Here is a 26,428-nt window from a genome sequence, read left to right on the forward strand (position 1 = left end):
ACACAAATATTAACAATGGTCGTTATTGTGCAGATCATTTAAAATAATTGTCTAATGTGTACGCGCCTTAAAGCACACAGCAACTTTGCTTTTAAAGGGGGAAGGCAGTTACCAAAACACCTGTTGTAAAGCACCTAGGAAAACGACTGATACACATACATTAATACTTTTCGTGGCAGGTTAAAAGTCCATAATCTACACAAATAACAGGATTTTATTTTGCAAAACCAATGTACAGGACACTACAACAGATTAAAATTATAAAAACGGTTATACATTTACTGTATTTAACTCATTTATTAAGTGCTATATGTGCCTCATGGACAACGAGGGGACACAAATACCATCTAGAATGTGCTACAATTTGAGGATGAACATTTGGCATTACAGATTGTGGCTAACAATAAATATACAGGGTGTAGTCAATGTGGGATTCCGTCTGTCAGAACATCGCGAATCCCGGGCCGTTTTCGGACAGCTCGCCTGTAACTCCACAGGCGGAATTCAATGTTCTGTCTGCAGAGTGGCGAAAAGTGGGCGTGTCAGCGAAACAGTCCGTGAATTGTCAAGAAACGGCCAAAATTAGTCAATCTATGACTGTTTCAGACAAAACCGATCCCACTTGTCGAAATCCGCAGCATTGTATAGGTGACAGGCGCTATTTCCCCTGTTCGAAATAGCGCCCAACATTTAATACCGCCAATAGTATTTTGTACAGCTGACAAAGGGGGTGCCCAGGTTATTCAAGAAATCCAAAGACAGCTTAAAGATTATTCTTTCTGATCCATCTAAAATATTTAATAATGAACTTATAAGCGCCATCAGCTTGAAGTTGATTTCAGCAAGATTAAGCCAGAACATCCAGTTGTCACAGTATGCATGATTACAATGAAAGCCTAGCTTCTATTACTGTACCTTGTGGTGTGAGGTGCGAGCTGTTGGCTTGTGTCGCTAGGTGGTTTTCCAGCTCTTCAATTTGCTGCCTGTACTGCTGCAACTGGACTTCAAACTGTTCTACCAATGCCCGAAAGTAGCTGTAACACACACACGGACAAACAGGTATGTATTCATAATAGCAATGATCTAACTTATGCCAATGCAGTGACCTACACCGGAGTGCCGGGACAGAATAATCTAAAAAAAATGACATGATGTTGAAAGCATACAAGAAAAAATAAAAAGATTGTTACACGTAGAATGCTACGTGGCAGTCTGTCTTCAGAGACTCTTCCAATCTCAAACAAACACCTGTTGATATCTGCTAATAATGAGATTTAACACTTACACAGGGGAAATAATGACAGCCAGGGAGACATACTTATATTGGTTTTACGTATAAGTCAGCATTTAGAGACGTATAAACCCATTTGTACCAGAGAGGGAATTTGCCCTTTTGTTTATATTCTCAGCAAATATTTCTATATGCCTATTTGCAGTAGCAAAGATATATACAGTTGTAGAAATTAGTGTTCCTTCAAGGGGGCAGACCGGGCCCGCTGATGTCACTGTTCTGGGCGGTCCCAGGCTGCCGACGTCACAAAAGGGGCGTGCCCGGGCCTTTAAAAAAATCGGGAAGGGCACAGCGCCCACGCTAAAACAGCCTAGCAGGAACACTAGAAATAGCTCTAAATGTTGCTATCCACACATTTTCATGGCAAAATGAACCAAAGCACTTTAACATTTGCCAAGGATAGTAGAAAAGACGAGAAATTAGTGGCTATTTGCTTACTAATAACCTTGACACGCCAGCTGTTGTCACACTACAAATACGAGCATGCCCTGCATCAGTTTTAGCATTGCCAAGTAGTAAAACTGTAGCAGGGCATGCTGGGATGTGTAGTTCAACAACAGCTGGAGTGTCAAGTTTAGCCATCACTGATCTAAACAGTCTGGTCTTGTGTTGAGAAGAGGGAACCCAGCGTGATTCTGACAGACCATAGGACCAACAGGTCATACTTTATGTGCCATTTCCAGGTCCTCTGGACATGAGGACCTGATTAGAGTTGGGCAAAGTGACTTAATGAAGAGGGATTTAAATGAGCGCTCAGTGAAAAGATCCGGTTCTTTTGGGGGCCTCAATTATTATCTCTACAGCGTCAGGCCTCAATGTGTTCACCACCACACACACACACACGTGTAAATGAAGCCAGACAGAGGGGACCGTTTGATACCAGACAATGTTGTAGCACATAGCTGTTAGTGGTCACTGGTGTAATAGAGCTGTCATACACCTGGAAGTAAAGCAAGTGGGAGACACAGACAGATGGAGCCCAGCTCACTGGGGTTCAGATGCACTAAGATTTAAAAGTGATCAAATGGAGAGTGATAAACCACCAGCCAATCAGCTCCTACCTGACATGTCACAGACTGTGTTTGAAAAATGGCAGGCAGGAGCTAATTGGCTGGTGCATCTGGCCTATGATCTTTACTTCATAAATCTGGTGCTGTAAAATGAAAGTTAAAAGTACTACACAATCCAGCAAACACAGATCTAATAAATAAATAAAAAAACCTGTGCACTGCCTAGCCAAAGTCTGTGTCTGTGAGTGAGAATGTGTGGTCATGCTACACACCTTTCTGTGATACTATGCTGCTTCTGGTACTGGGTACACTCCTGTGAGCAGCATTTGCTTCCAGATTGTTGTGCAGCAGCCCTGTTTCAGCAGCAGCACTCAGCAGCTCTGCCGCCAATGCAATACTCTCCGAGTTAGTATATCTCAGCTGCCACAGGTGGCAGTGCTGAGCTCAGACATGGTGTGGATTGCACTCTGCGGAGCTGGATGAACTACAGCCCTGAATCAGTACAGTTACTCTAAGCTACCATGTGCGGCATTGCTGTGCTTAGGCAAATGCATTGTATGAAAACTCTTCAGATAAAAACAGTTAGATTTATTTCAAAGAGGGTTGATTCCGGAGCCATTAAAGAAGGGATAGGGAACTTTTGGCGCTCCAGCTGCTGGCATGCACTGCAACAGTTTTAGCATGGCCAAAAAGTACAATTGTAGAAGGACATGCTAACATGTATAGTTCTACAGCAGCTGGAGGGCCAAAGGTCCCCATTTCTGCATTAAAGGGTGTAAATCCAGATGTTCCTGCAACTACAAAGAAACCTGCAATAGAGCTCAGAGGTAGAAAATTGTTTTTTTTACATCAGAAAATGAAGGTTTACTAAATCCTGCAGTAAATCTCTGCCAAAACCGTTTTATTAAGGTCCCCATACACACTACGATAAGCAGCGTGCAATGCGACGCACGCTCCCGTGTGCATTGCATCGCACAGTACAAAAAGTATGTGCTGCACATACCTTTTGTACTGCCCGCGAATCGCATCACACACAAGTGGCATACAAAACGCACGCGTGCGATCCGATCCATCCGATAACGCGTCGCATTGTATGCTGCTATCACAGCGTGTATGGGGACTTTGAGCCTAGAACATTGTAAGAAGACCAACCTAGAGCATAAAATTAGGAAAGCACTAGCTCTATTGTTCAACGCAGTTAAAAAGGTAGCCAAAGTAAAAGGTGACCTAACCGAATAGATCCGTACTTGAAGGCACTTCTTGGACAGTCTGATGCTACCGGAAACATTCAAATTACTTAGTTTTTACCATTCTTGAGCACTCAGAGTACGGATTTGAGTGTAGAGGTATGTCGGATGGAAGTTCCAAGTAACCAACATAATATCTGCCAGACATAAATTCAGATTCAATGTCCGCAAACTTGGTGTTCACCAGAGAGGAAATCAGGTCAACATCTTGCTGAAGGGAACAAGTTTAGTGGTGAAGGGTTTATCCAATGAGAATATGCTCTGTTTTCTAGAACTGAATGAAACCTGGCGCAATAGCTGTAACATTTAACTACACCCATTCCTTGATAACATTGACCGGTACTTGTGTACTATCACGGCTCCCATCTCATTGCATACCATAAGGCTTAAGATGGTATGTAATGAGATGAGATGTGCTGCGATGGGACCCGATCTTATACAATTTAAAATTGTATACCATTGTATATGGCATACGATTAGATGAGATTTTAAATTGTATAAGCACACTAATGGGTGCTTTCAAGGTCAATTGGCCCCCCTATAAGATTTTTAATTGTATAAGCACCGTAATGGGTGCTTACAATGTTAAATGCACCCCCACTATCAACGCCAACCCGAAGCGTGGCGAGCGCAGCGAGCCCGCGAGGGGCGGCAGTACGCGTCCTCCGACCTTCTCATACCCCCACTATCCATGTCGGCGTGGAGTTGAGTATATATAGTGTGGCGAGCGCAGCGAGCGCCACGAGGGGACGCGTAATACATGTAAAGTATTACGCGGCCGCTCGCCACGCTTCGGGCTTGGTGGCGAGCGCAATCAACTCCACGCCGACATGGATAGTGGGGGTATGAAAAGGTCGGAGGACGCGTACCGCCGCTCCTTGCGCTTCGGGTTGGCGTTGATAGTGGGGGTGCATTTAACATTGTAAGCACAATTAAAAATCTTATAGGGGGGCCAATTGACCTTGAAAGCACCCATTAGTGTGCTTATACAATTTAAAATCTCATCTCATCGTATGCCATATACAATGGTATACAATTTTAAATTGTATAAGATCCCATAAGATGGAAATCGTGGGAGTCGTGATAATACACAAGTACCCATTGGTCTCTCAGGGCCTGATCTAACTGAATCCTTCCTTGCAAGAGCTGGAGTCATCTGTCTGGTGCACTTTGCCACAATCATCTAGCCAATGGAGAATTGGCAAACCCTGCTGGCAGCTTCTCAGCTACCAGCAAAGTGACAGACACACCTATGAATGCATTCTGCTGGCGAGTGTCTAACACAGGGGTGGGGAACCTCAGGCCCTGGGGCCATATTCGGCCCCCGTTGGTGGTTTGAGTGGCCAGCCCAGTGGCTTTGCCGGGAGTCATGTACAGGGGAGTTCTCGTGAGAGGTCGTAGTTCTCGCGAGATTCCTCTTAATTAACAGCAGTCAGAGACTATCAGTCCTATTCAGCTACAGCTGCTGAAGCGTGGGACAGCTGCAGCAGGATAATTTGTAAGATACATTTTTACATATGGCCCCTGAAGGATTTTTTCTCCATACAAACGGCCCTTGGCACAAAAAAGGTTCCCCACCCCTGGTCTAACAGAAGCAATAAGATTATAGATCGGTAAGGTGTCAGTTTGGATTTCTTGTTGTTTATTATCCACCCATCTTCCTGCTACTCCTTGTCAGAGAGCAGGACTTATGGTTAACACCGCAACTGATCTTCTAGCCCCAATAAGTTCTGCATTGGTGGTGGAAGCTGCCTGATATTTGGATACATTGTAGATATGGTCCACAGGCTGTCAAATTCCAAACCCTTCTCATACCGTTCCATGCACATCTCCACTACTTTACTTATTCATTCCTAAGCCAGACAGTTCCTGCACTGCTGTGTAAATAAACTGAAGGGTGGTCCCAATGCTATTTAAGTACGTTCTCACCAAAGAGAAACTTACAATAGATTGGTCCTCCAGTTGGTAGCTTGGCCTCGCAGTCATATGAGCCAAACATTCAGGTTTTATTTGAGCTCCTCGCCTGCATCCTACACCTGAGAACTACAGACTAGTGGATAAGATTCCAAAGCTACACAACAAGACTTCTGTATCATCTCTTCAATGCAACAAGCTTTTCTGGCTAGAGCAAACAATGAGGACCACAAGGCCCCATCAAAGCTGCCGTTCAAAAGAGGTGTGTAGGCCTCTTACGTAAACAAAAAGTCAATAAAAAAAGAGTGAACAACGCTGGATGTTTCTGAATGTTAAAAAACTTCCACTATTGTTGGGTTAACACAAAATTAATACAAATAATCCCCTGGGACATATTGATTAGCCGCAATAATGAGTGCCATAACCATGCTAATGCAGATGCCCAAGAACTTTCCATGGATTCTGTGAATTGCGTTAACAACTATTAACATGTTACATTAATGGAGTGAAAAGGAGTCTGGGTTTAAATAGCCTCAGGCTTTAATCTCAGACTCCTTTTCACCCCATTCAACTTGTACCAGAGTGATGGGAAGACAAGTGTATGGAGAAGGAAAGGAACTGCTCATGATTCAAAACATACCACCTCATCAGTGAAGCAAGGTGTCATGGTGTGTGCTTGTATGGCTGCCAATGGAACTGGTTCCCTTGTATTTATTTGACTGAACATGAGCAGATAATAATCGCCCAAAAACACTTGAGAATTCATCCTGCTGCTTTTGTCAGTAGTCACATTATCGATAAATACAAGGGAACCAGTTCCATTGCTAGCCATAAATGCCCACACCATGACACTACCACCACCATGCTTCACTGATGAGGTGGTATGTTTTGGATCATGAGCAGTTCCTTTCCTTCTCCATACTCTTCTCTTCCCATCACTCTGGTACAAGTTGATCTTTGTCTCATCTGTCCATAGGATGTTGTTCCAAAACCGTAAAGGCTTTTTTTTAGATGTTTGGCAAACTGTAATCTGGTCTTCCTGTTTTTGAGGCTCAGCAATGGTTTACATCTTGTGGTGAACCCTCTATATTCACTCTTGTGAAGTCTTGTGAAGTCTTCTCTTGATTGTGGACTTTGATACATATACACCTACCTAGAGTGTTCTTGGTCTGGATAACTGTTGTTAAAGGGGTTTTTCTTCACCAGGGAAGTAATTCTTCTATCATCCACCACAGTTGTTTTCCGTGGTCTTCTGGGTCTTTTGGTGTTGCTGAGCTCTCTGGTGCATTCTTTCTTTTTAAGAATGTTCTAAACAGTTAATTTGGCCACACCTAATGTTTTTGCTATCTCTCTGATGGGTTTGTTTTTGATTTGTCAGCCTAATGATGGCTTGCTTCACTGAGTGACAGCTTTTTGGATCTCCTATTGATAATCGACCGCAACAGGATTCCAAATGCAAATGTCACACCTGGAATCAACTCCAGACCTTTTACCTGCTTAACGGATTATGAAATAAAGAGGGAATAACCCACACCTGTCCATGAACTGGCTTTTGAGTCGATTCTCCCATTACTTTTGGTCCCTTAAAAAGTGGGAGGCACATATAGAAACCGTTGTAATTCCTACACCGTTCCCCTGATTTGGATGTAATACCCTCAAATTAAAGCAGAAAGTCTGCAGTTAAAGCGCATCTTGTTTGGTTCATTTCAAATCCATTGAGGTGGTGTATAGAGCCCAAAATATGAGAACTGTGTCGATGTCCCAATATTTATAGATCTGACTATCTGCGAATCTGCCCTTGAGCAGCGATCATTTACAAGGCAAAATCCAACCTGGTTTTGCATTGTTAAGGATCATGGCTTTAATAAAACCAGGCAGAATCGCACAATAGTCCTGCCCCTCTGAAAAACGAGGCGATTACATTTAGCCCAAAGTTTTCTCTGCCACCTGTGGGATGTTTGAACCAACTACAATGATTAAACATATTTGAAGCCATTTATATGAAGTGGTATTGATGCTCTTTATTGGTAGAATTTGTTAAAAAAAAAAATTCTGCAGAATTCACCGATGAAGCAACAGAAGTTATTCTCTGATCACTACTATTATTCAGTCAAACAGATGATACTATAGTAACAAATCATTTACATTAAAAAATATAAGCTATTTGGCCAAGTCTCTTTCTCTGAATCCATCTTGAGGACACTTCTGAGCCTGTGGTGTAGCGAGTTGAGGAGCTAGCATTTATTAAGTTAATTTTAGTCTGCATATAAGCTCCTCCCCTCCAACCCCTTCCTCAGTTTGAACTAATGGGGTGATTCAATTGTTATCATCACCCCGATGACAGTTATAGAACGGTTTCTGCTTCCGATACATCAGTCACATAAGCAACTCATCACGCCCTATAAATACAGTGTTCCCCAATTGTATGAAACAGAAAATACTTAGAAGACACCGCAGATCATATCAGACATACCTATTGAGCCATCACTGATAATGAACCGACCAATAGAACTGAACAGATAAGCACCGCCTCCTAAATCATGCCTGCATTATCAGTAGACTGAATTTATGTTAAAACATATCAGATATGTAAGCTCAGTACAACATTACTAGGTAGTAAAGAAAAACTATCCCAATGGTAAAAAATTTAATTTTGGGTGTAGTTCAAAGAGTTACTACAGTAATTCTGGCGGATTTGCTGTTTGCCAGACCTGCCGAGGTCCCTGTTTGCATTGGTCCCCCTGCTGTACTCATCTCCATGCACAGCCTCTAATAAGCAAAGCAGGTGTAGATGCAGCACTTCCCTCATAGGCATTACGCAATCACACATTATTGTCTGGTTAATAAAATGTAGATGTAAGACTATGTGCAGTATTCAATGCACATTAACGAAATGTGCAGCGAATCCTGTTTAGGATTCGCTGCACATTCACAGGGTTCCAGAGGGCTGGAGCATTCGCTGCCAGCCCTCCGTGTCACCCTATTCAACTCATCAGGGGCAGCGAGCCCCTGCCGGCGAATCCACAGGGAGCTGGGAGACGGCAGCAGGCAGGGAGATGGAAGTCTCCCTGCCTGCGCCTACTGGCAGAGCCCCCCCAGAGCTGGCAGGGGGCTGGGATCATCAGCCGCTGCACTCTGGTCTCAATCGTGCATATGTAATGATCGGGACCAGAGTGCAGTGAATAAATGAATATTAATGAGCTGCTCTCGGCTCCCGGACCCATGCTGGCCAAAGTGTATAAAAAAAAAAATGTAAAAAAATAAATAAAATTAAATATATATTAATGTGCTTTAAGCACATGATTACAAATCGCATGCCCCTTCTTAGAAAAAAAAATCTGATTTTTTTGACACCAAACTTCCCCCGCAAAACCCTTTATTTCAAAGGATCACTTTCCTGTTCACCTAAAAAAAATGCAGAATGCAAAACAGCGAATCATGGCAAAAATCAGGGAGAAAGCAATTCGCCATCCTAGCATTGAATACACTCTGGGCGAATTCCACTAAAAACCCCATTGAAAACCACTGGCGAATCGCGGAGAATCACAAACGGCGAATCGCCAGACATTCGCTCTTCATTTGCAGCGAATTGTGTCCATTGCATAGGGCGAATTGTTTTTTCTGTGAGAAAATTCGCCGTAACCCCGGCGAATTGCCTGATTCGCTGTAAAATGTGGCGAATCAGAGGCATTGAATACTGGACAATGAGTTAACCGGCATTATAGCTGTAAAGAGATCCTGGCAAGTCCACAGCAAGTATCCTTTTATGGTTCATGATAATGCCACCATTGTTGCTACAGCAATAATGAAGTCACAAAAGGTAATACAATGTTTCTATTAGTCTGTACATAAAATATTAATCCTCTCCATTTTTTTGTCAAGGGAACTTACTCTGCTGGAGCTGTATTTTCATGTTGAAGGCCTGGTGGGGTTTTCTGTGTCCTCAAAGCTATTTCAGCATTTTTGAGTTCCTAAGAAGAGTGAGAAAGGAAAGAGTCATACTAAGCACACACCAGATAAGGAATGCATAAAGACTGAGAGATTTGTCCTAGCGGGATATGGTCATTAGGGCTACAGCAACTAGGTCGACAAGCATTGGGTCGACACGAGCCTAGGTCGACAGTCAAAATTTCGACATTGGGTTTTTCACAGTTTTTTGAGCCAACATGTGGTATTTCATGCCCTACCAACCACTAGGGCGTGGTGGGAGAATAAAAAATAGTATGACGAGCATAGCGAGGCGCCGTGCCCGAATCATTGCAAGCGAAGCGAGGGGATGCGGTGCACTTCAAACTGTGTCCATGTCGACATTCGGGGGAAAAAAAACAGTGAATAGCCCCATGTCGACCCTTTTGACTGTCGACCTTGCCCATGTCGACTTAATGCTTGTGTCAACCTGATGTCCTGTCGACCTAGACCCGAAGCAAGTCGACCTAGTTGTTGTAGACCTAACAACCCACAACCGCATACTGTCTCTCCATTACCGGAATAGGGCCTCAAACGCCGATGCCAATAGTCCAATAAGGTATACCCAAGCTGACAAAGTTATTCCCACACCAGCACTCAAGACGGAGTGCAGTCCCGCCATCTAAAGAGCTGCTATCTGAAAACTACAGAAGGACAAGAAGTGGAGCCCTGCCACTAACCGTTGCTAGCTGCAATCCACAGCACGGCCCTCAGCCATGAGTCGGGAATTACCTGTGAGGGTGAGAACACGTGGAGATTTGCCATCAGCTCAGCCCCGGATACGCCGCATAGCCGGTGGCTCGGGGAGACTGTAAATTGGCGGAGCTTCGCACCACTTGAAGCATCATTGCACTATCCTAGGTACCTCACAGTCTCAATTGGGAGAGGTCATCAGGGTCACTTTCTTAGCGCATCCGGTCAGTGGAATGGCAGTGCCGGCAGGACGGGGATTGAGCATGCAGTTCTATGGGCACCTTAACTTATTTGTAACCAACACCGCAGGGCTTATTTGGGCTTTATGCTGTAACTCTTCAGCATGGAAGTGCGAACAACTTACAGTATCCCTAGAACACTAAGACTGGTACTGGTGGTTTATTTCACAGACCCGTGGAGGTACCAAAGCTGCTGTATATAAGCAAATCCCATTCATATGCAAGACTGACTGTGATATATCATTGTACATGAATTCTAATAGAACTTCCCATAAATGTGATGTGAGGCGCAGACAGTTACAGAAGCTGTAAATACCTGAGCAGTTTCAAATTTAAGCTTGTCAATAGCTAAAGTGTTTCTCTGGAGCCCGCTGGATGCAACAGATAGGAGCTGTTTCAGGGCTTCGAGGTCCTCCTGTACTTTCAGCATAGCTTTGGAGGACATTCTGCTGATCTCCTCCTGCACCTGTTTCTGCTCCTTCACAAACTTCCTGCACAGAAAACACAGTCTCTTATTAAGAAAGCCTTTATATCTGAGAAGAGATGGCAAACTGAGTAATCCCCCCCCCCCACCCTCTCTCTATCCTTTCCCATTGGGTTTTTCATGCATTCCGTTCTTGTTAATGTTACTTCATTCGGATAAGGCGATAAAACTAACAAAAATCGATGAGGCGGTTAGATATCTCTTTTTCAATATTAATGTTTTATTTTTGTTTCTGATTTACAAATGGAAATGTTTGTTTCACCATATTCATTTATGTGTTGTTAAATAATCCTTGCTGTAAGACTTTTCTTGACTTCTACTCGAGATTGACGACACAATCGAGTGTATTCATATTTGCTATATATGTTTTATATTTTCATTTACATCTGAACTTTGTATAATATGCCTTCTCAATAAAAAGATTTAAAATAAAAATAATAACGAAGAAAGCCTTTATGTTGGGGCCAACATCAGCTTTGCATGAAAACTATACATGCATTGAAGAGTAAATCTAGTTTAGTACAATAAATAGATCTGTCTCTGGTCGGGTGACTACACATTAATCTGTATGGACCCTTAGGTTAAGCGTAACACTGGTATCATTTCACTTGGCAAGTTGGCTCAAAACTGCGTTCTTCTTAACCTCCTTGACAAGGCCCCTTCCCCCCAATGAAGTCCCATAAAAAATAAAATAAAAAAAAAAGAGCATGCCACAAACTGGGTTTTTAACAAAATCAGAAACACAACAGCTGCAATGTGAACAGACACCAAGACACTGTTGCTCCAATGCAATGTGTACATAAAAAAACTCACATGTGATCAACTTAGCATCAAGTCAGGTAATTTCTCAACAGATTGCACTGTGCGACACTAGCTGCTCTCTATATCCTGCTAAGCATTTATGTATCAAACCCATGAGTCAGTGCTAAGCAGAATGGCCTTGTGCTTGGTGGGAAAATCATTAAGTCAAATGATTCTCTGTATTGTATTACCGCAGGGAAGAAATGCCATAAACAACCACCATTGTTGGATCTCTTGAAATAGTGATATCAACTAAATAACGGGTCTGGATGTGTCTTGTGCACCAATATCTACTATATCGTAACATGTAAATAGAGAAAATATTACATTATATAATCATTAATCAATTGCCTCAACCATTAGGAAACAAGGGAAAATACATCTCGACTAGCAGCTGTGTAACATACAAGAGAGGAAAGTATATTTTCCTCTGTATTTTTTGCTCTAAACCATTACTCTAGGGCAGGCATGTCCAAACTATGAGCCTACAGCTACTACAAGTTCCATCATGCCTTGCAAATATTTTGAAATTAGAGAATGCTAAAACTATTGCAAAGCATGCTGGGATGTGTAGTTTCATAACAGCTGGAGGACCATAGTTTGAACATGCCTGCTCTAGGGTGAACCACCGGACAGCTACAGTGCGAAATTTTCACACATATTTTAGTAAACCGGTTTCTGATTATAAAAAAACCAGCACATAGGGTAAATTCAGTGCACCTTCCTAAACCCCCCCCCCCCCCCCCTTGTTTAACATGAAAGAGATAAAGGGGAATGAAAATCAAAGCCTCCTGACTGCGTTACCCAGGGAGATGGGCATGGGGGGCCACAATTATTAACAGTCACTCGGCTGATTATTTCACTGCTTGTTTGTACCGCATTTAACTGTTCATATAAACAAATTGACATTAAATTGTTTGTAGATCACTGGAACAGAAAATATTTCAGTAACCGCAGAACTTACTGGAAATTGTCAACATCCTGACAGATTAATTGAGGTAGGTTTTCATCCTTAAGTGCTTTACTGTCCCTAAAAGAAAAATATATTGTAGGTACAGCACTCATATAGAATCTACTATTACACAATGCAGAACAATTGTTAAGAGAACACTGTTGTATAAATGTATAATGTGTGTTGTGTGGCTTTGTATATGGAGATTGCTGACAATAGAGGAATAGGCGGCATAAAGAAACAATAAAATAACTTACTCTGGTCTGGTTCCAGTTTTATCGCCTAAAGGAAACAAATGAAAATTTTAATGAATTAAGCTTCCAAAGCAAATTAAGTTAATCTGTATATTTCCCCATCCTTTTGAAAAAAAATAAAGTTTTTCACAATTAAAATCCCTTGAGTGGTGGGTTTTTTGCTGGGGCAAGACAAACCTACCAGGGCAGGTTTGTCCTGCCCCAGCAAAACCCACCACAAGTCAAACATTAGGACAATAACCATGCAGCTGCTGTTCACAATTCATTTAAAAGAAAATCACCACCAGAATGACATGCTAGAGCAGTGGTTCTCAACCTCGGTCCTCAGGACCCCAAACAGTGCACATTTTCCAGGTCTCCACACAGAATCACAGGTGAAATAATTAGCCCCATCTGTGATCTTTTCAAATGTGTCAGTGAATAATGAGTGCACCTGCCGGGGGATCTGGAAAACGTGCACTGTTAGGGGGGTCCTGAGGACCTAGGTTGAGAACCACTGTGGTAGAGTGTGCTGAAGGGCAAGCTGCCGCCCAGCTATTACGATGGCTGTGACAATGGGCCCGATTCAGATCCACATGCAGGGTGGCAAATTCGCAGGCCTGCCAATTATCGTACACTATGCACATGCGCAAGCCATCTGTAGGAATGCAACTACCAAAGGTTTGCCTTCGCTATCCGTACGCAGGGTGATTGACATCCTGCAATAACCCAGTGTTTTCTGGGAGGGAGGGGTACTGATGTCATCAGCAGCCTCCTTCTCCCCGCGGCCTTCGCAGCGCCAAGTCAGTCTAGACCAATGGTAGCCAACTCCAGTCCTCGGGAGCTACCAACAGTTCACATTTTCCAGACAACCTAGCTGCTGCACAGGTGCACTCATTACTCACAGACACATTATAAAAGATCCGCTTCAGACTTTACTTGGGATTCTGTGAGGAGATCTGGAAAACATTAACTGTTGGTAGCTCTCGAGGACTGGAGTTGGCTACCCCAGGTCTAGACTCGATGCTTGCAAACAGGGAGGGGGAATCCATTCGATGGCAAGTGATTCCGAATCGATTTCTCCCCTGTGTGTACGGCTGAGATTGCTATTAAAGGTTGCAGTATCCTGTATTACATGGTAGCACTGGTTTCCAGTACACAAGGGAGAGGGAATGTGACTTTTGCGTGTGGTTTATGGTATATGATCTCGCAGTGTATGTAGTGTGTGGGCGAACTTGTGGAAAGACAGTACATACTTCTCTTGTCTGAAGAGCTGCTAAAATCGATGCCGCCGAGTCCTTCGTTAGTGGTAACCTGCGGAGTGGGTGCAGCCAAGCCTAGTGGGTTCTGTCCCAGACCTGGAAACAAAGAATAAACTTGTTACTAGCACTAGGGACCTTATTGTGGTTGATTCGCTGCCCTGCGGTGACCATCAAATGATTTCCTGCCCGCAGGCAAGCTTAAAAAAATTTGCACGCGTGCGGAGGAACTTGGGGTGCGGGGGGGTGGTAAGGGGGCGTTTGGTTTACACGTAAAGCTTCGAATTTTGCAGATTTGTGAAGCATCCAGAATAACCTCCTAAGTCCACATCATAGTGGTTTCAGACTGACATGTAGAGCACTTTTTTTTTTTTAAATCAGCTCAAAATTTAAAACATTTTCAAAATGAAGCACATACCTGTACAATGGGTGCCACTGGCTTGGCATGCCATTAGTCTGTGCTGTAGGTTAGTGTTCATTCTATCACCCTGCACCTGAATAAACACTAGTAGGGGACCCTGATAAAAATGTTACTTCTAGAAAATGGAGCACCCAACATGCAGACATTTTAGCAGCCCTACTTAACATGGATTTTAGCTTACTCCACAGGAGGGTTCAAGCAGGAACCCACCATAAACAAAGCCTGGGGGATCATCATTTGACGAGCTCCCAGGCAAATTCATTAAATCGCTCCAACTTAGTCAATTACGTCTGCCAAAATAAAAATCTTCAACAGTCCGAGTGCAGTAACAATTGCAACTGCATGCACCAATCTTAATGGAATACTGGCAGCACTTGTCAGGTGATCCAGACTTCCTTCCAGTAGTGTACACTCTGGACTTCCTCCTGGCTGTGTGCGCTCCCACGGTCTACCTTCTGCCACTGCTGAGCATTGGGACGCTTCTTATGGTCCGATAGCATACCACAGTGCAATGGCTTGTGGCTAAGCCCATGAACGTGGGAAGAAAAAAAAAATAAGACTCAGCTGTAGCCCTTCACTAGACTTGCTGCACACACCATCACTGGATCCCATGCAGGAGTTCCAGCCGCGACATTACATCCGAGCTGACACTTCGAAGCCAGCATGAACTTATGAACTTCAGTTCTGATCAAACCAAAACAGCAACCTCAATAGAGGTTCAGTGCAACTGCACTTAGGGGGTTATTCTGGTTGAGTCGGATGGCTCCGAATGCGAACGCTGCGCACGTTCGAATACGGCGTGAATTCTGTACAGAAAACGATCGGTCGGAGCAATCCGAACAGGGGGTGGAGAGGGGCGTGAAGGGCTGTTTGGGCTCATTACCATATGCGTACGCCCCACGTTTCATGGGCTTTCCCATGAAAACACTGGGCATACGTATGGTAATGCGGCCGTGACGCACGTGTGGGGGGCGGACATATGGCATAGCCGGATGCCAGCTGCCCGCCCATATCCCTGCTTTTGCACGGAGAAATGCCCGAGTGGTCTGGAGCACTCTGTGCTGCCTGACCACTCGGTCCTGCATTCGATGGTCGGCGAGCATCGAATGATGGGGGAGGTTCCCACAGATGGAGGAGGTGTTCACATGAAAAACCCACTCGGATTTTCGGTCGGCATCTTACCGCATTCGGACAGTGTGAGCGATCCGTACGGAAGGCAGGGCTAAGAACAGTCGGTTCCTGTCCGAAAATACACAACTGATCGAATCAACCAGAATAAGGCCCTTAGAGAGAACTGAGGACACTCGGAACCTCTCTCCTCTTACACTCATCCCTACTGCAGGATAACTTCTCCAAGAACTCCTAAACATTTGACATTTGTATTATTTCTACATTATAATATGGAGGCATTTACTAATTCCTTTATCCCTAAGGACTTATATTGATTATTGCTTATGTGATCAACAACCTTCTTATAAAATGTATTATTAAACTATGTATTGTACCTATTTATGGTTAACATTAATATCCATAATTCTTGACCACCCCCGAGGGCAGCTCATTCATCTTCTACCTTTGTTACAGTTCTTGCAAATAGTTGCCATTACAGCTTTAGCAGGGTGGTGCCCAATTAGTTATTGCCCAAACTACCGATTTATCCCACCGAGTCCCTAGCACCATGAGTTTTACTTAAAAACGCCAAATCGTATGTGTTTGACATCTGATCCAATCCGATTTGTGGTCCCATGCGCATTGGATCTGAGTTGGAGATTGGTCCTGCTTGCAAGGCCTAAAGCAGCCCATACACGCTGCTTTGTGGGCGTGCTGTACTAGCACGAATCACATTGCATTGCATGTGCATCCGTTGTGCATGCAATGCAATGCAATGTGATGAAACGGAAGTACAAAAAGTATGTGCAAGCTAGTACAGCACGGAAAGCACGCCCACAAAGCAGCGTGTATGGGCTGCTTAACTCCGACACAGGCAGTGGGATTGTATCACAGGCGATCCTACCGCCCAGGAAGCTCCAGGGCAGTTCAAGGGAATTCTTAGGCGACTTCTCCTTCCACATAAGTGTATGGGGGGCCATTAGACAAATTGTTCTACAGGGACTTTCTCTTACCCATAACTGCATTGAAGTATTTAAAATTATGAAGCAATACTACGACTCAATGAATATTAGCACACTACAACACAAGTGAAGCCGTTCTCCTACTCACAGGCTTTGCTCCCCAAAAAAAACGCTGCCCGCCCCAAGCACAGTAACAGCTGGTATCCAGTGTCTATCTTTCGCTCTGACAATACCAAAGTTGAAAAAGGTTTTAATCAAACCTGACACATACAAGAACCTCATAATTGCCAATGAATGCCATCGATGGTTTGTATTTATTTAACTCTCTATGCGCCTTTTCATTTAGGCAATGAAACCAAGTATAGTGGTTGAAATTGCTCTGGGGGTGACCCACTGGGTTTATGGCCTGCTGCTTCCAGACCCAGCTTGCCATGCTGCCACCATTCTCCCAATATACTTCCCATATTCTTATTAGCACAAGTCTCTCTCCTATGTTACATGCAGTTGCTTTAGTTAGCCACATTGGAAAGCGTATATAGTATGTATGGAGATTCTAAATATGTAAATATATACACACGACAGGAAACATGGGTAGTAAGGCAATAACAATTACCTGTAGATAATGCATTTGTGCTTTGGAAGAGTGATCCAGTCAGTCCAGGAAGAGCCCCAAGTGACAGACCAGTGGGCGCTGTAGTTGTGGCTGCGATTCCGCCCAAATTCAAAGAAAATCCAGTTCCCCCTTGAAGTAAAGCAATAATGTTAAATAGAAGATACAAACCAAGAATTTCTAGGGCATGATATGTGATCTTTGTAATAAAAATCTAATGTGTCTGTGTGGGTAAACTTCTGTGTTGTACAAAAGAGATTATGAGGAATTGTATGGTGTAAGCGTGCAATTTATTTGTACTCTGCGCCACACGGTGTGTACCCTTTACAGTGAGCGCAGCCCACTACCTCTACATGTTTAAAAATGACAGTTTAAAGCAGGCATGTCCAACGTTGGCCCTCCAGAGGTTGTGAAACTACACATCCCAGCATGCTTTGCCACAGTTTTGCTATTAGAGCAGGGCTCGACAAACCCCGGTCGCCAGGGCGACCAGAATTTCCTCCCTGGCGACCGGAGGTGATAGGACGCAATATCACAGCATCTCAGCTCCTGTTTAAGGAGTCCATACAGCCGCGGATAGTAGTGTGCGTCTCTCCTTCCCTCCCCCTGCAGCATATCGGAGGTCCGCGACCCCCCAGAGAGCCTCCTGAGCAGCATTCGTTCCACTCCACATTGCCGGTGCCTGTTCAGCGTTACTTTGGCCCTACTTTACCCATAGTTCCCTCAGCGGGCTGTCCTACGGTCCCTCAGCCGGCTCACAATAAACAAGGTTACGCGCTCCTGCACACTACCTGATGCTGATTGTCGGAAGCAGCACTGCAGCAGCTGCGTAAATTGACGGAGGGTGGGCAGATGGGGTGTGCTAAAAAGGAAACAGGTAGTGACAGACAGGGGTGGGCTACCAAAGGGGGGTCAGCTGTTTGGGGTCACGGGCTTGCTGTACTTGCGCAAAGCCTGTGTAAGAACTATGCTGCCAGCAGCTCTGATGCCTTTGCGTGAGTCAGCCACTGTGTCCACATATACAAACTGGAGCAGTCAGGCTCACAGTTCCCTGATCTGCCGCTGCTGCTGCGTAGTCCAGCGTTATTGGAGCTCCTCCACCTTACACCAGCCACCAATGAGCTGGGCTCTTTACGAGATAGCCCCTCCCCCTATCTCCCAACGCGCTCCCTCCTGTCATACTATTCCTGGGCAGCATCCACCCTGTTTCCTCCTCCCTTTTTGGAACCAGGTAAGTGCCTTGGAGGAGTGTGGTGGGGAGGGGAAGGGTGGTTGGGTGTTATAAATGTATGTGGCATACATTTGTTTATAGGGGCTGTTTTTTTGTTTGTTTTTTAAGCGTGTGTAATAAGTATTTGAGTTTTTGTGTGTGTGCACGGACTTAAACGGCCAAAACATGTTTGATTTTTTTCCCACTTCATCATTTTAGAGTGTGTGTGTGTCGGGGGAATTGCCTGTCAGTGGAGATCACCAGTTAGAACCCCTAGCCCCTGCAATTAGAGCAGGAGAATCTGGTCAGCATCTCTTTTTCACCCTGCCCCCTCCCTCCCGCTCTCTTGCACAACATGCATTATGACATGCAGAGAGTTTTGGTGCACGCGGTCGATAATATCTGGCTCCTACATTTTCATCCTGGCTCCTAGATTTTAAAGAAATTTGTCGAGCCCTGTATTAGAGAATGCTAAAACTATTGCAAAGAATGCTGGGATGTGTAGTTTCAAAACATCTGGAGGGCCAACGTTGGACATGCCTGGTTTAAAGCAACGCAACAGTATTATAAGAAGCCTTTCCTCTGCTACAGCTATGGAAATTTGAACCATCATGTTAATATAAACTACCTAAACGTCTAGATTTTATAGGGGGACATTTGAACCACATACGTTTAAAAGCCAAGTAGTTACATATAGTGTAGCCTGCATTTAAGAGATCGGTCTAAATTTGTTGACCCGTCTATATATGCTGTCTATATTATGTCCCCATCAACATTTTGGTTGTCCAGATAATGTACACGGGTGCCTGACATAGCAATTCAATCAGCTTGGGCGTCCAATTAGACCGGATTAATACGTGTATAGCAGCTTAAGCCGTCTGAGCTCCTGGCTAGGATGCCCAATCCACAGATTTCAGACATTGCTTCTCCCTTCTTCAGGAGGCTGTGAGCAGAAATAAGTCTGCACCCAAACCAAGCAGCAATTGAATTGCGCTGCTGGAAAAAAAATTAAGTCATCCGCTAAGCGTCTAAACCACAATGAAGCCATGCGTTTTTGTCGCTGGGCTTTAAATTGGCTGTGATCCAGTAACAAAACTTGGGCAATGCCTGAGATATATACATGATGCCCCGGTTCCTAGTGAATGGAAACAATCCGCACTCATGAATGGCTGCTCTCACTGTGTACAGGTTCACTTTAAGCATAGCAGATGTTTGCCTGTTACCTACACACAGCTAAAGCTGGCCATACATCTACAGATCGATGGTCAGATTGGGCTGGTTGGAACAAAAATCTGGCAATATCTGAATGACAGTTTGGCAGTTTTCCAGCATTTCAAAGCAAATGGTCAACTGTCATCTGCTCTCATCCATTACCAGGATTTTGTTCCAACCAGCCCAATCTGACAATTGATCTGTAGATGTATGGCTGGCTTAAGTCTATGCAGTCAATCACTCCATTAGGACCACCTGTGAATTACCAAAGAAGATAAATTATAGCCCAGGATATCCCTACCTGTTGCTGGGGCTGACGTCAGAGAGGCGGCTAATCCAGGGGTTGAGGTAGTAGCAGCAGGCAGGGAGAACGGTGTAGCAGAGCCTGCAGGTTTACTGAAATTCAAGCTGAAGCCAGTGGCTGGTGCAGTGGCTGTAGTAGCTGCTGGAGTACAAAACAAGAAGAACATTGTTCATAAGCTCTACTAGAAGACAAACACAAATAGGCTGCCATGGAAAGCAGCCTGGAGAGAAATGTTTTTGTAACCGCACATCATTTACTTACTAAAACCCTGGAGACACTCATGTGGTGTAAAAGGTTGGATAGTGGAATGACAAACATGTTATCGTACACCAACAGCACAGTTGCACCAAACAGTCCTTCTCGGCGCCACCATCGTTCATTCGAACATGCGTCGTAGTCGCAAAAATTAAGCAGATGTAACAAAGCTACTTAACGAGCCTGGACTGATTAATATGATACACAACCCTTGTGTGCAAATTAATCTGGACCTGCATGGAAAGTGCTATAAGGCAGCGGCTTCAGCTATTTTTCACTTTGAGTACCGCTGTGCTCCATCCGCAACTGAATTATTGTGCAGCGGACACAGCCACTTGGCAACTCTGGTACAGATTGAGTGGCGGTTGCAAATAAAATGAAAAAAAGTGGCTACCTTGCGCTGCATGGCATATTGTGGCTTGCTGTAATAGGACACACCTGTATAGAATATGATGCCAGCAGTGTAATTACTGTAGAAATACTAAGTGGTATTCACTATGCTGTTCATGTATTATACTGTGCCCCATCATTGTAAGTTACTACCGAGAAGCCACACAGACAACCTGCCTCATACATTAATGTTGGATTGAACTCCTATGGGCACAAAGACATAATAGGACTCACCTGTAACTCTGTATGCATACATATTGTGTACACACCTCAAGCATGCCCACACACATGCTCAGATCTAGATGTCTTGCATGCGAGTATAAGTGCGTACACCAGTGATGGATAACCTTAACACAATGTTGTTGAACTACACATCCCAGCATGCCCTGCTACAGTTTTACTACTTGTCCATGCTAAAACTGATGCAGGGCATGCTGGGATGTGTAGTCCAAAAACAGCTGAGTGTCAAGGTTAGCCATCACTGGATTGGATGACATTATAGGCGTTGACTAAGGGTTTTGAATGGTTTACATCGTCATAGGGTGTACGCTTATGTGATGTCGATGAGGGAACCCACCTGTCCTAGCCTTTTAGCTTGATCTACATTACAGCAACACATGCATTATGGTTATGTATTTTGTATGCACGCCCCTGAAATTTGGCTGTTATCATTTCTGTGGCTGCTTAATGGGACTCAATAATGGTCTTTACATCATGATAGTGATTTGATTTTGATACAGGCTTAATTATGTACAAGCTTAATCCCACTATACGAGGAGACTATTTTTATAAAAATATATTGATTTATGGCATTGCTAAGTGCACATCCACATTTGATAAAGAAAATTCCAAAATTGGAAAAACAGAAATGAATTGTCTAGATGTGATGAGGTTCTGTGGATCAGATAAGCATATAAAACTACTAATTCAAAGTCTGGGGAGAGTTTGTTATGTAATAAGGACATGACTTCAGTAACCTTTATATATTTAGTTTTTAATTTCTTCTACAGTTAACAGGTATTGAAGTGAAGCTGGTCTTCATTATACAACACAACACAAAGCACTCAAAAAGGGGAATGAATTAGTTTTTGTCCATCAGCAGCGCTTGCCTCAAGCGACAGGAGCTATTCAATTGTTTGTGCACCCTCCTGAGGTGCAGAACAGAAAACCATCCAAAAGTCAAGCTTTGGATGCCCACACTAAGCGCATCTACTATTTTGCACGGTTTAGTTGATTTACACGTCTAAATCCGAGCCATTTGTAGTAGTAATGGAAGTCCCTGGCAGAAAAAGGGGATTTTGTACTTACTGTTAAATCCTTTACTTAGACTTCATAGGTGACACTGGAGAGTAACAGTGGGGAATAGAAGGGCGACCACAGGGAGCTTGGGCACTTTAGAATAAATTAACAGTGACTAACTCCTCCCCTTCTACTTCCTCTCCTAGGCAGTCTAGGTATGTGCCCGGAGGGAGCTGGAAGAAAGAAAAAACACACTTCCAAGGGGAGGTTAAACATAACATAACAAGTCACACACACGCGCGCACACACGCACACACACACACACACACACACACACACACACACACAGAGTGAAAACATAGTTTGAAAAACATCACTCATAACCGAATGAACACACCCATAAATGCTGGAAACTTAGAACGAAGGCTAAGTACAAAAATCTCCTAGCCTCAGGTAACTGATCAAACCTGAAACAGCAATAAAAGAGAGAGAGAGCGTCGGGTGGGCGTCCAGTGTCACCTATGGAGTCTGAGAAAAGGATTTAACAGTAAGTACAAAATCCCCTTTTCTCTTTCCTCCACTAGGTGACACTGGAGAGTTACAGTGGGGACGTCCCAGAGCTCCCAACACGGGTGGGATGATGCTGAGAGCAAATGTGTCGAATTTGTAAAATAGAACAAAGGTCTTTTGGCCAGACCAAGTAGCCGCTCTACATAGATCTTGAATAGAAACTCCACGGGCACCTGCCCAGGAGGTACCCACCGACCGTGTAGAATAGGCGGATATAGAAGACGGTGGCACTCTAGAGGAAGCCACATAAGCCTGACGGATTGTCAGCCTGATCCACCTGGCCAGGGCCTGCTTGGAGGCGGGCCATCGAGGGCGCATGGAGTCATAGGGGACAAAAAGAGCATCTTACTTACGCACAGACTCCGTTCTGGCAACGTATATGCGCAAGGCCCGAACCACGTCTAGCGCTCTAGACTCATCTGATTCCTCCCGATAGGCCGGCACCACAATAGGTTGGTTAATGTGGAATGCCGAGACCACCTTAGGGAGAAAACCACTAGAGGTGCGCAGCTCCGCTCTATCGTCGTGAAAACGCAAGAAGGGTGCTTTACAAGAAAGAGAGCACTCAGTTCCGGCACCCTTCTGCCCGAGGCCAAGGCCAGCAGTAAGACTGTCTTCCAAGTGACATATTTTAGGTCCACGTCCTCCATGGGTTCAAACAGGGAGAACTGGAGGAAGGTCAATACCAAGTCCAAGTCCCACGGTGCTGTGGGAGGCTTGAAGGGAGGTTGCAGCCGCAACACCCCCTGGAAGAAGGTCTGAACTTGAGGAAGAAGCGCCAGCTTTTTCTGGAAAATAGAGAGAGCGGATACCTGTACCTTCAAGGACCCCAGCCGGAGTCCTGAGGAAAGGCCCTTCTGTAAAAACAAAAGCAACCGGGCCAGTTTGAAATTGACAGGGGAGACCCTCCTGGTCTCACACCAGGCCACATAGGCCCTCCATATGCGATGGTAATGCACTGAGGTAACCTGTTTTCTGGCCCCTATCATGGTAGGGATTTCTGCCTGCGGAATCCCTGCTTTTCTCAAAATGGATCTCTCAACAGCCATGCCGTCAAATGTAGATGTCGTTGGGACAGGTGAACGGACCCTGTGTTAACAGGTCGTCGCAGAGTGGAAGAGGCCACGGCTCGTCTACTAACAGGCCTGTTAGAACCGTGTACCATGACCAGCGAGGCTAGTCCGGAGCAATGAACAGCACTGTCACCGACTCCCTGCGTATTCTCTGAAGAACCCGAGGGATAAGAGGCAATGGATGGAAGATGTAAAGGTACTGAAAATGGCAGACACAGCCCCCGCGTGCTCCTGCACCCAGAGCAGAATCCTCTTCACTTCTCTCATCGCTGCACGGCTGCGAGAGCCTCCCTGTTTGCCGTGGCGTTGTCGGACTGCACTCTGATGTCCTTGTTCCGGAGAATGACCTCCGCTTGAAGGAGGGCATAATACACCGCTCGGAGTTCCAGCACATTGATGGACATCTGTGCTTCCTCCGGTGTCCACAGACCCTGGAAGTGGAGTCCCAGTGTGACCGCTCCCCAGCCCCTGAGGCAAAGAGCGTCCAGCTGTGTATGGCGAACCTCCGACCCTCCTGCAGGTTGCTGGAGTCGAGCCACCACGCTAGTGATGCTCGAGCCTGATGGGAAAGGGTCATTCGCTGGTGAAGAAAGATGCGAACCTGACCACTGGTGGAGCAGACACAGATGGAATGGGCGAGATCGAAAACGCCCGTACTGCACCGCCTCGAACGTGGCCACCATCTTTCCCAACAGCCTTGTGCAGAGTAAGACTGATACTTTCCGATGCTGTAGCACCAGGCGAACGGATTCCTGCAGAGACAATATCTTGTCCCCTGGGAGGAAAACCCGTCTTTGGACGGTGTCCAAGGTCATCCCCAGGAACAGAATCCTCTGCAAGGGGGTCAGCTGCGACTTCTGGATATTGAGCATCCAGCCATGGGACTCCAGAGTCTGACGTGTCAGCTGGATGTTGTGTAGCAGGACCTCCTTGGACGGAAGGTCGTCCAAGTAAGGGACAATGGCAACTCCCTGAGTATTTACATCATGACTGCCATGACTTTGGTAAATACCCGGGGCGCAGAGGAGAGGCCGAAGGGAAGGGCTCTGAACTGTAGGTGACAGCTCTGAACGGAAAACCGCAGGTAGGCCTGGTGAGGAGGCCAGATGGGGATGTGCAGGTATGCATCTTTTATATCGATGGATACGAGAAACTCCCCCGGCTCCAGGCCTGCAATGACTGACTGCAGAGACTCCATCTTGAAACGGGTGAACCGCAGAAACGGATTGAGCTGCTTCAAATTCAAGATGGGCCTCACCGAGCCGTCCGGTTTGGGGACCAGAAACAGGCTGGAATAGAAACCCCTTGACCTCTCGGAGTCTGGGACTGGGATAACAACCTCCATGTCCCTGAGTTTGTGAATGGCCGCCTGTAGTGCTCTGCTTTTCTCCGGAGAAGCTGGCAAAGCTGAGGGAAAAAAACTTAGAGGAGGAGGCAACAAGAAGTCTATCTTGTAGCCTACTGCCACCAGGTCCTTTACCCATGCGTCCTGGCAGGACATGGACCAAACGTGCTGGTAAAACAGCAGACGGCCTCCCACTCTGCGCTCCGGGCAGGGATTGGGAGAGTCATGCAGAGGGCTTGGAGGTAACCTTTGCATCCAGGATGGGTGCGCTGGCTGAACCTCTGCCTCGGAATCCTCTAGAACTGGAAGCAGTTCCACGTGAACTACCCCTGAATCTGGGGGTGGGTCGGAAGGAACGAAAGGACTGCCCTCCTGTAGTTGGGAAGGACCTGCGTGGGGGAGGTGCTGCTGTAGGCAGAAACTGCGACTTACCCCCCGTAGCCTGTGAGATCATCTTGTCCAGCTCTGGACTGAAGAGCGCTTCACCAGCAAAGGGTAATGCTTCCACCACCTTTTTGGAGTCGGCGTCCGCATTCCACTGTCTCAACCAAAGAGTGCGGCGAGCTGAAACTGAAAGGGCAGAAACACGAGCCGCCAGCATACAGACGTCTGACGAGGCTTCAACTAAGTATCCTGCAGCCTCACGTATGTGTTCAACTAGAAGTAACATATCGCCTGCACCTGGGTCTAGAGAGGAGGCAACCTGGGATGCCCAGACCTCCATGGCTCTATTGACCCAACAGCCCACCTGGGCCGGCCTTTGTAAAAGACCTGCGGCCGAATAAATATGCTTCAGGGTGCTCTCTAACCGTCTGTCAGAGACATCCTTGAGGGTAGAGGCTCCTGGTATGGGCAGTACTGTCTTTTTAGACAAGCGTGATACCGAAGAGTCTACAGCAGGGGGCGTTTCACATGACTTCCTAGCATCCTTAGGAAAGGGATAGGAAGTGAAAAACCTTTGGGACACCTGAAACTTTTTGTCAGGGTGTAACCAAGCTTTTTGCAGGTGATCATCCAGCTCTTCTGAGGCTGGGAAGAATGCAGACTGCTTCTGCTTTTTAGCAAAAACAGAGGGACGCGCAGCAGGCCTCTCCCTGACATTGAGGGTTAAATGGACTGCTTGTGTTAAGTCCTCTAAACCCTGAGAGGGGACATCAGTGTCCTGTATAACTGGAGCCTCAGGCTCATTAAATTCACCCTCCTCCAGATCTGGCATGTCATCATCTGTATCATCTAACAGAGGGACTTGAGGAAAAATACTATTAGCAGGAGCCAGTGTAGGGGGAGGGGGTGCTGGGATGTCCGCATGTAATGCTCTAGACAGACCCTCAACAGCAGAGGTTAACTCTGCCTGTTGATCCCTGGCTGCATCCCTGTCATGTCTGGCTGCAGATAACTCAGATGCCAGCTGAGAAATCACTGTGGACAATTGGGAAGCCCATACAGGAGTATCCTGCCCCACTGCTGAAGGAGGGGGGACTGGGGCTGCAGCACATGGGGGACATAAAATCAGCATGTGGGGTGAATTTGGTGTTGCACTTCTTGCAAGCAATCTTTTTAGGAGCCCCACCAGCCATCACACATTTATCAATTATCCAACAGAGAGGAGAGAGAGAGAGGTTAAGTACCGGACAGGAG

General features: G+C 45.4%; 1 protein-coding gene across 5 annotated transcripts in view; it reads right to left on the reverse strand.

The window, feature by feature from the left end:
• NUP58 (nucleoporin 58) overlaps positions 1-26,428 on the reverse strand; it is a 56,348-nt gene that overhangs the window by 24,565 nt on the left and 5,355 nt on the right. For 3 of the 5 annotated variants that reach the window (XM_083169892.1, XM_083169895.1, XM_083169896.1), the window contains exons 3-10: positions 19,916-20,059; positions 17,196-17,324; positions 14,087-14,188; positions 12,855-12,879; positions 12,610-12,675; positions 10,677-10,851; positions 9,354-9,433; positions 916-1,034 (exon numbers count right to left, since the gene is read on the reverse strand). In XM_083169892.1, the coding sequence (XP_083026018.1) occupies positions 916-1,034; positions 9,354-9,433; positions 10,677-10,851; positions 12,610-12,675; positions 12,855-12,879; positions 14,087-14,188; positions 17,196-17,324; positions 19,916-20,059 (840 nt within the window). Of the gene's footprint in view, positions 1-915; positions 1,035-9,353; positions 9,434-10,676; positions 10,852-12,609; positions 12,676-12,854; positions 12,880-14,086; positions 14,189-17,195; positions 17,326-19,915; positions 20,060-26,428 lie in introns of all 5 variants that reach the window. The other 2 variants (XM_083169894.1, XM_083169893.1) reach the window with 2 other exon arrangements.

Source organism: Crinia signifera, chromosome 2 (assembly GCF_055691185.1).
Source record: "Crinia signifera chromosome 2, ASM5569118v1, whole genome shotgun sequence".
Lineage (NCBI taxonomy): Eukaryota > Metazoa > Chordata > Amphibia > Anura > Myobatrachidae > Crinia > Crinia signifera.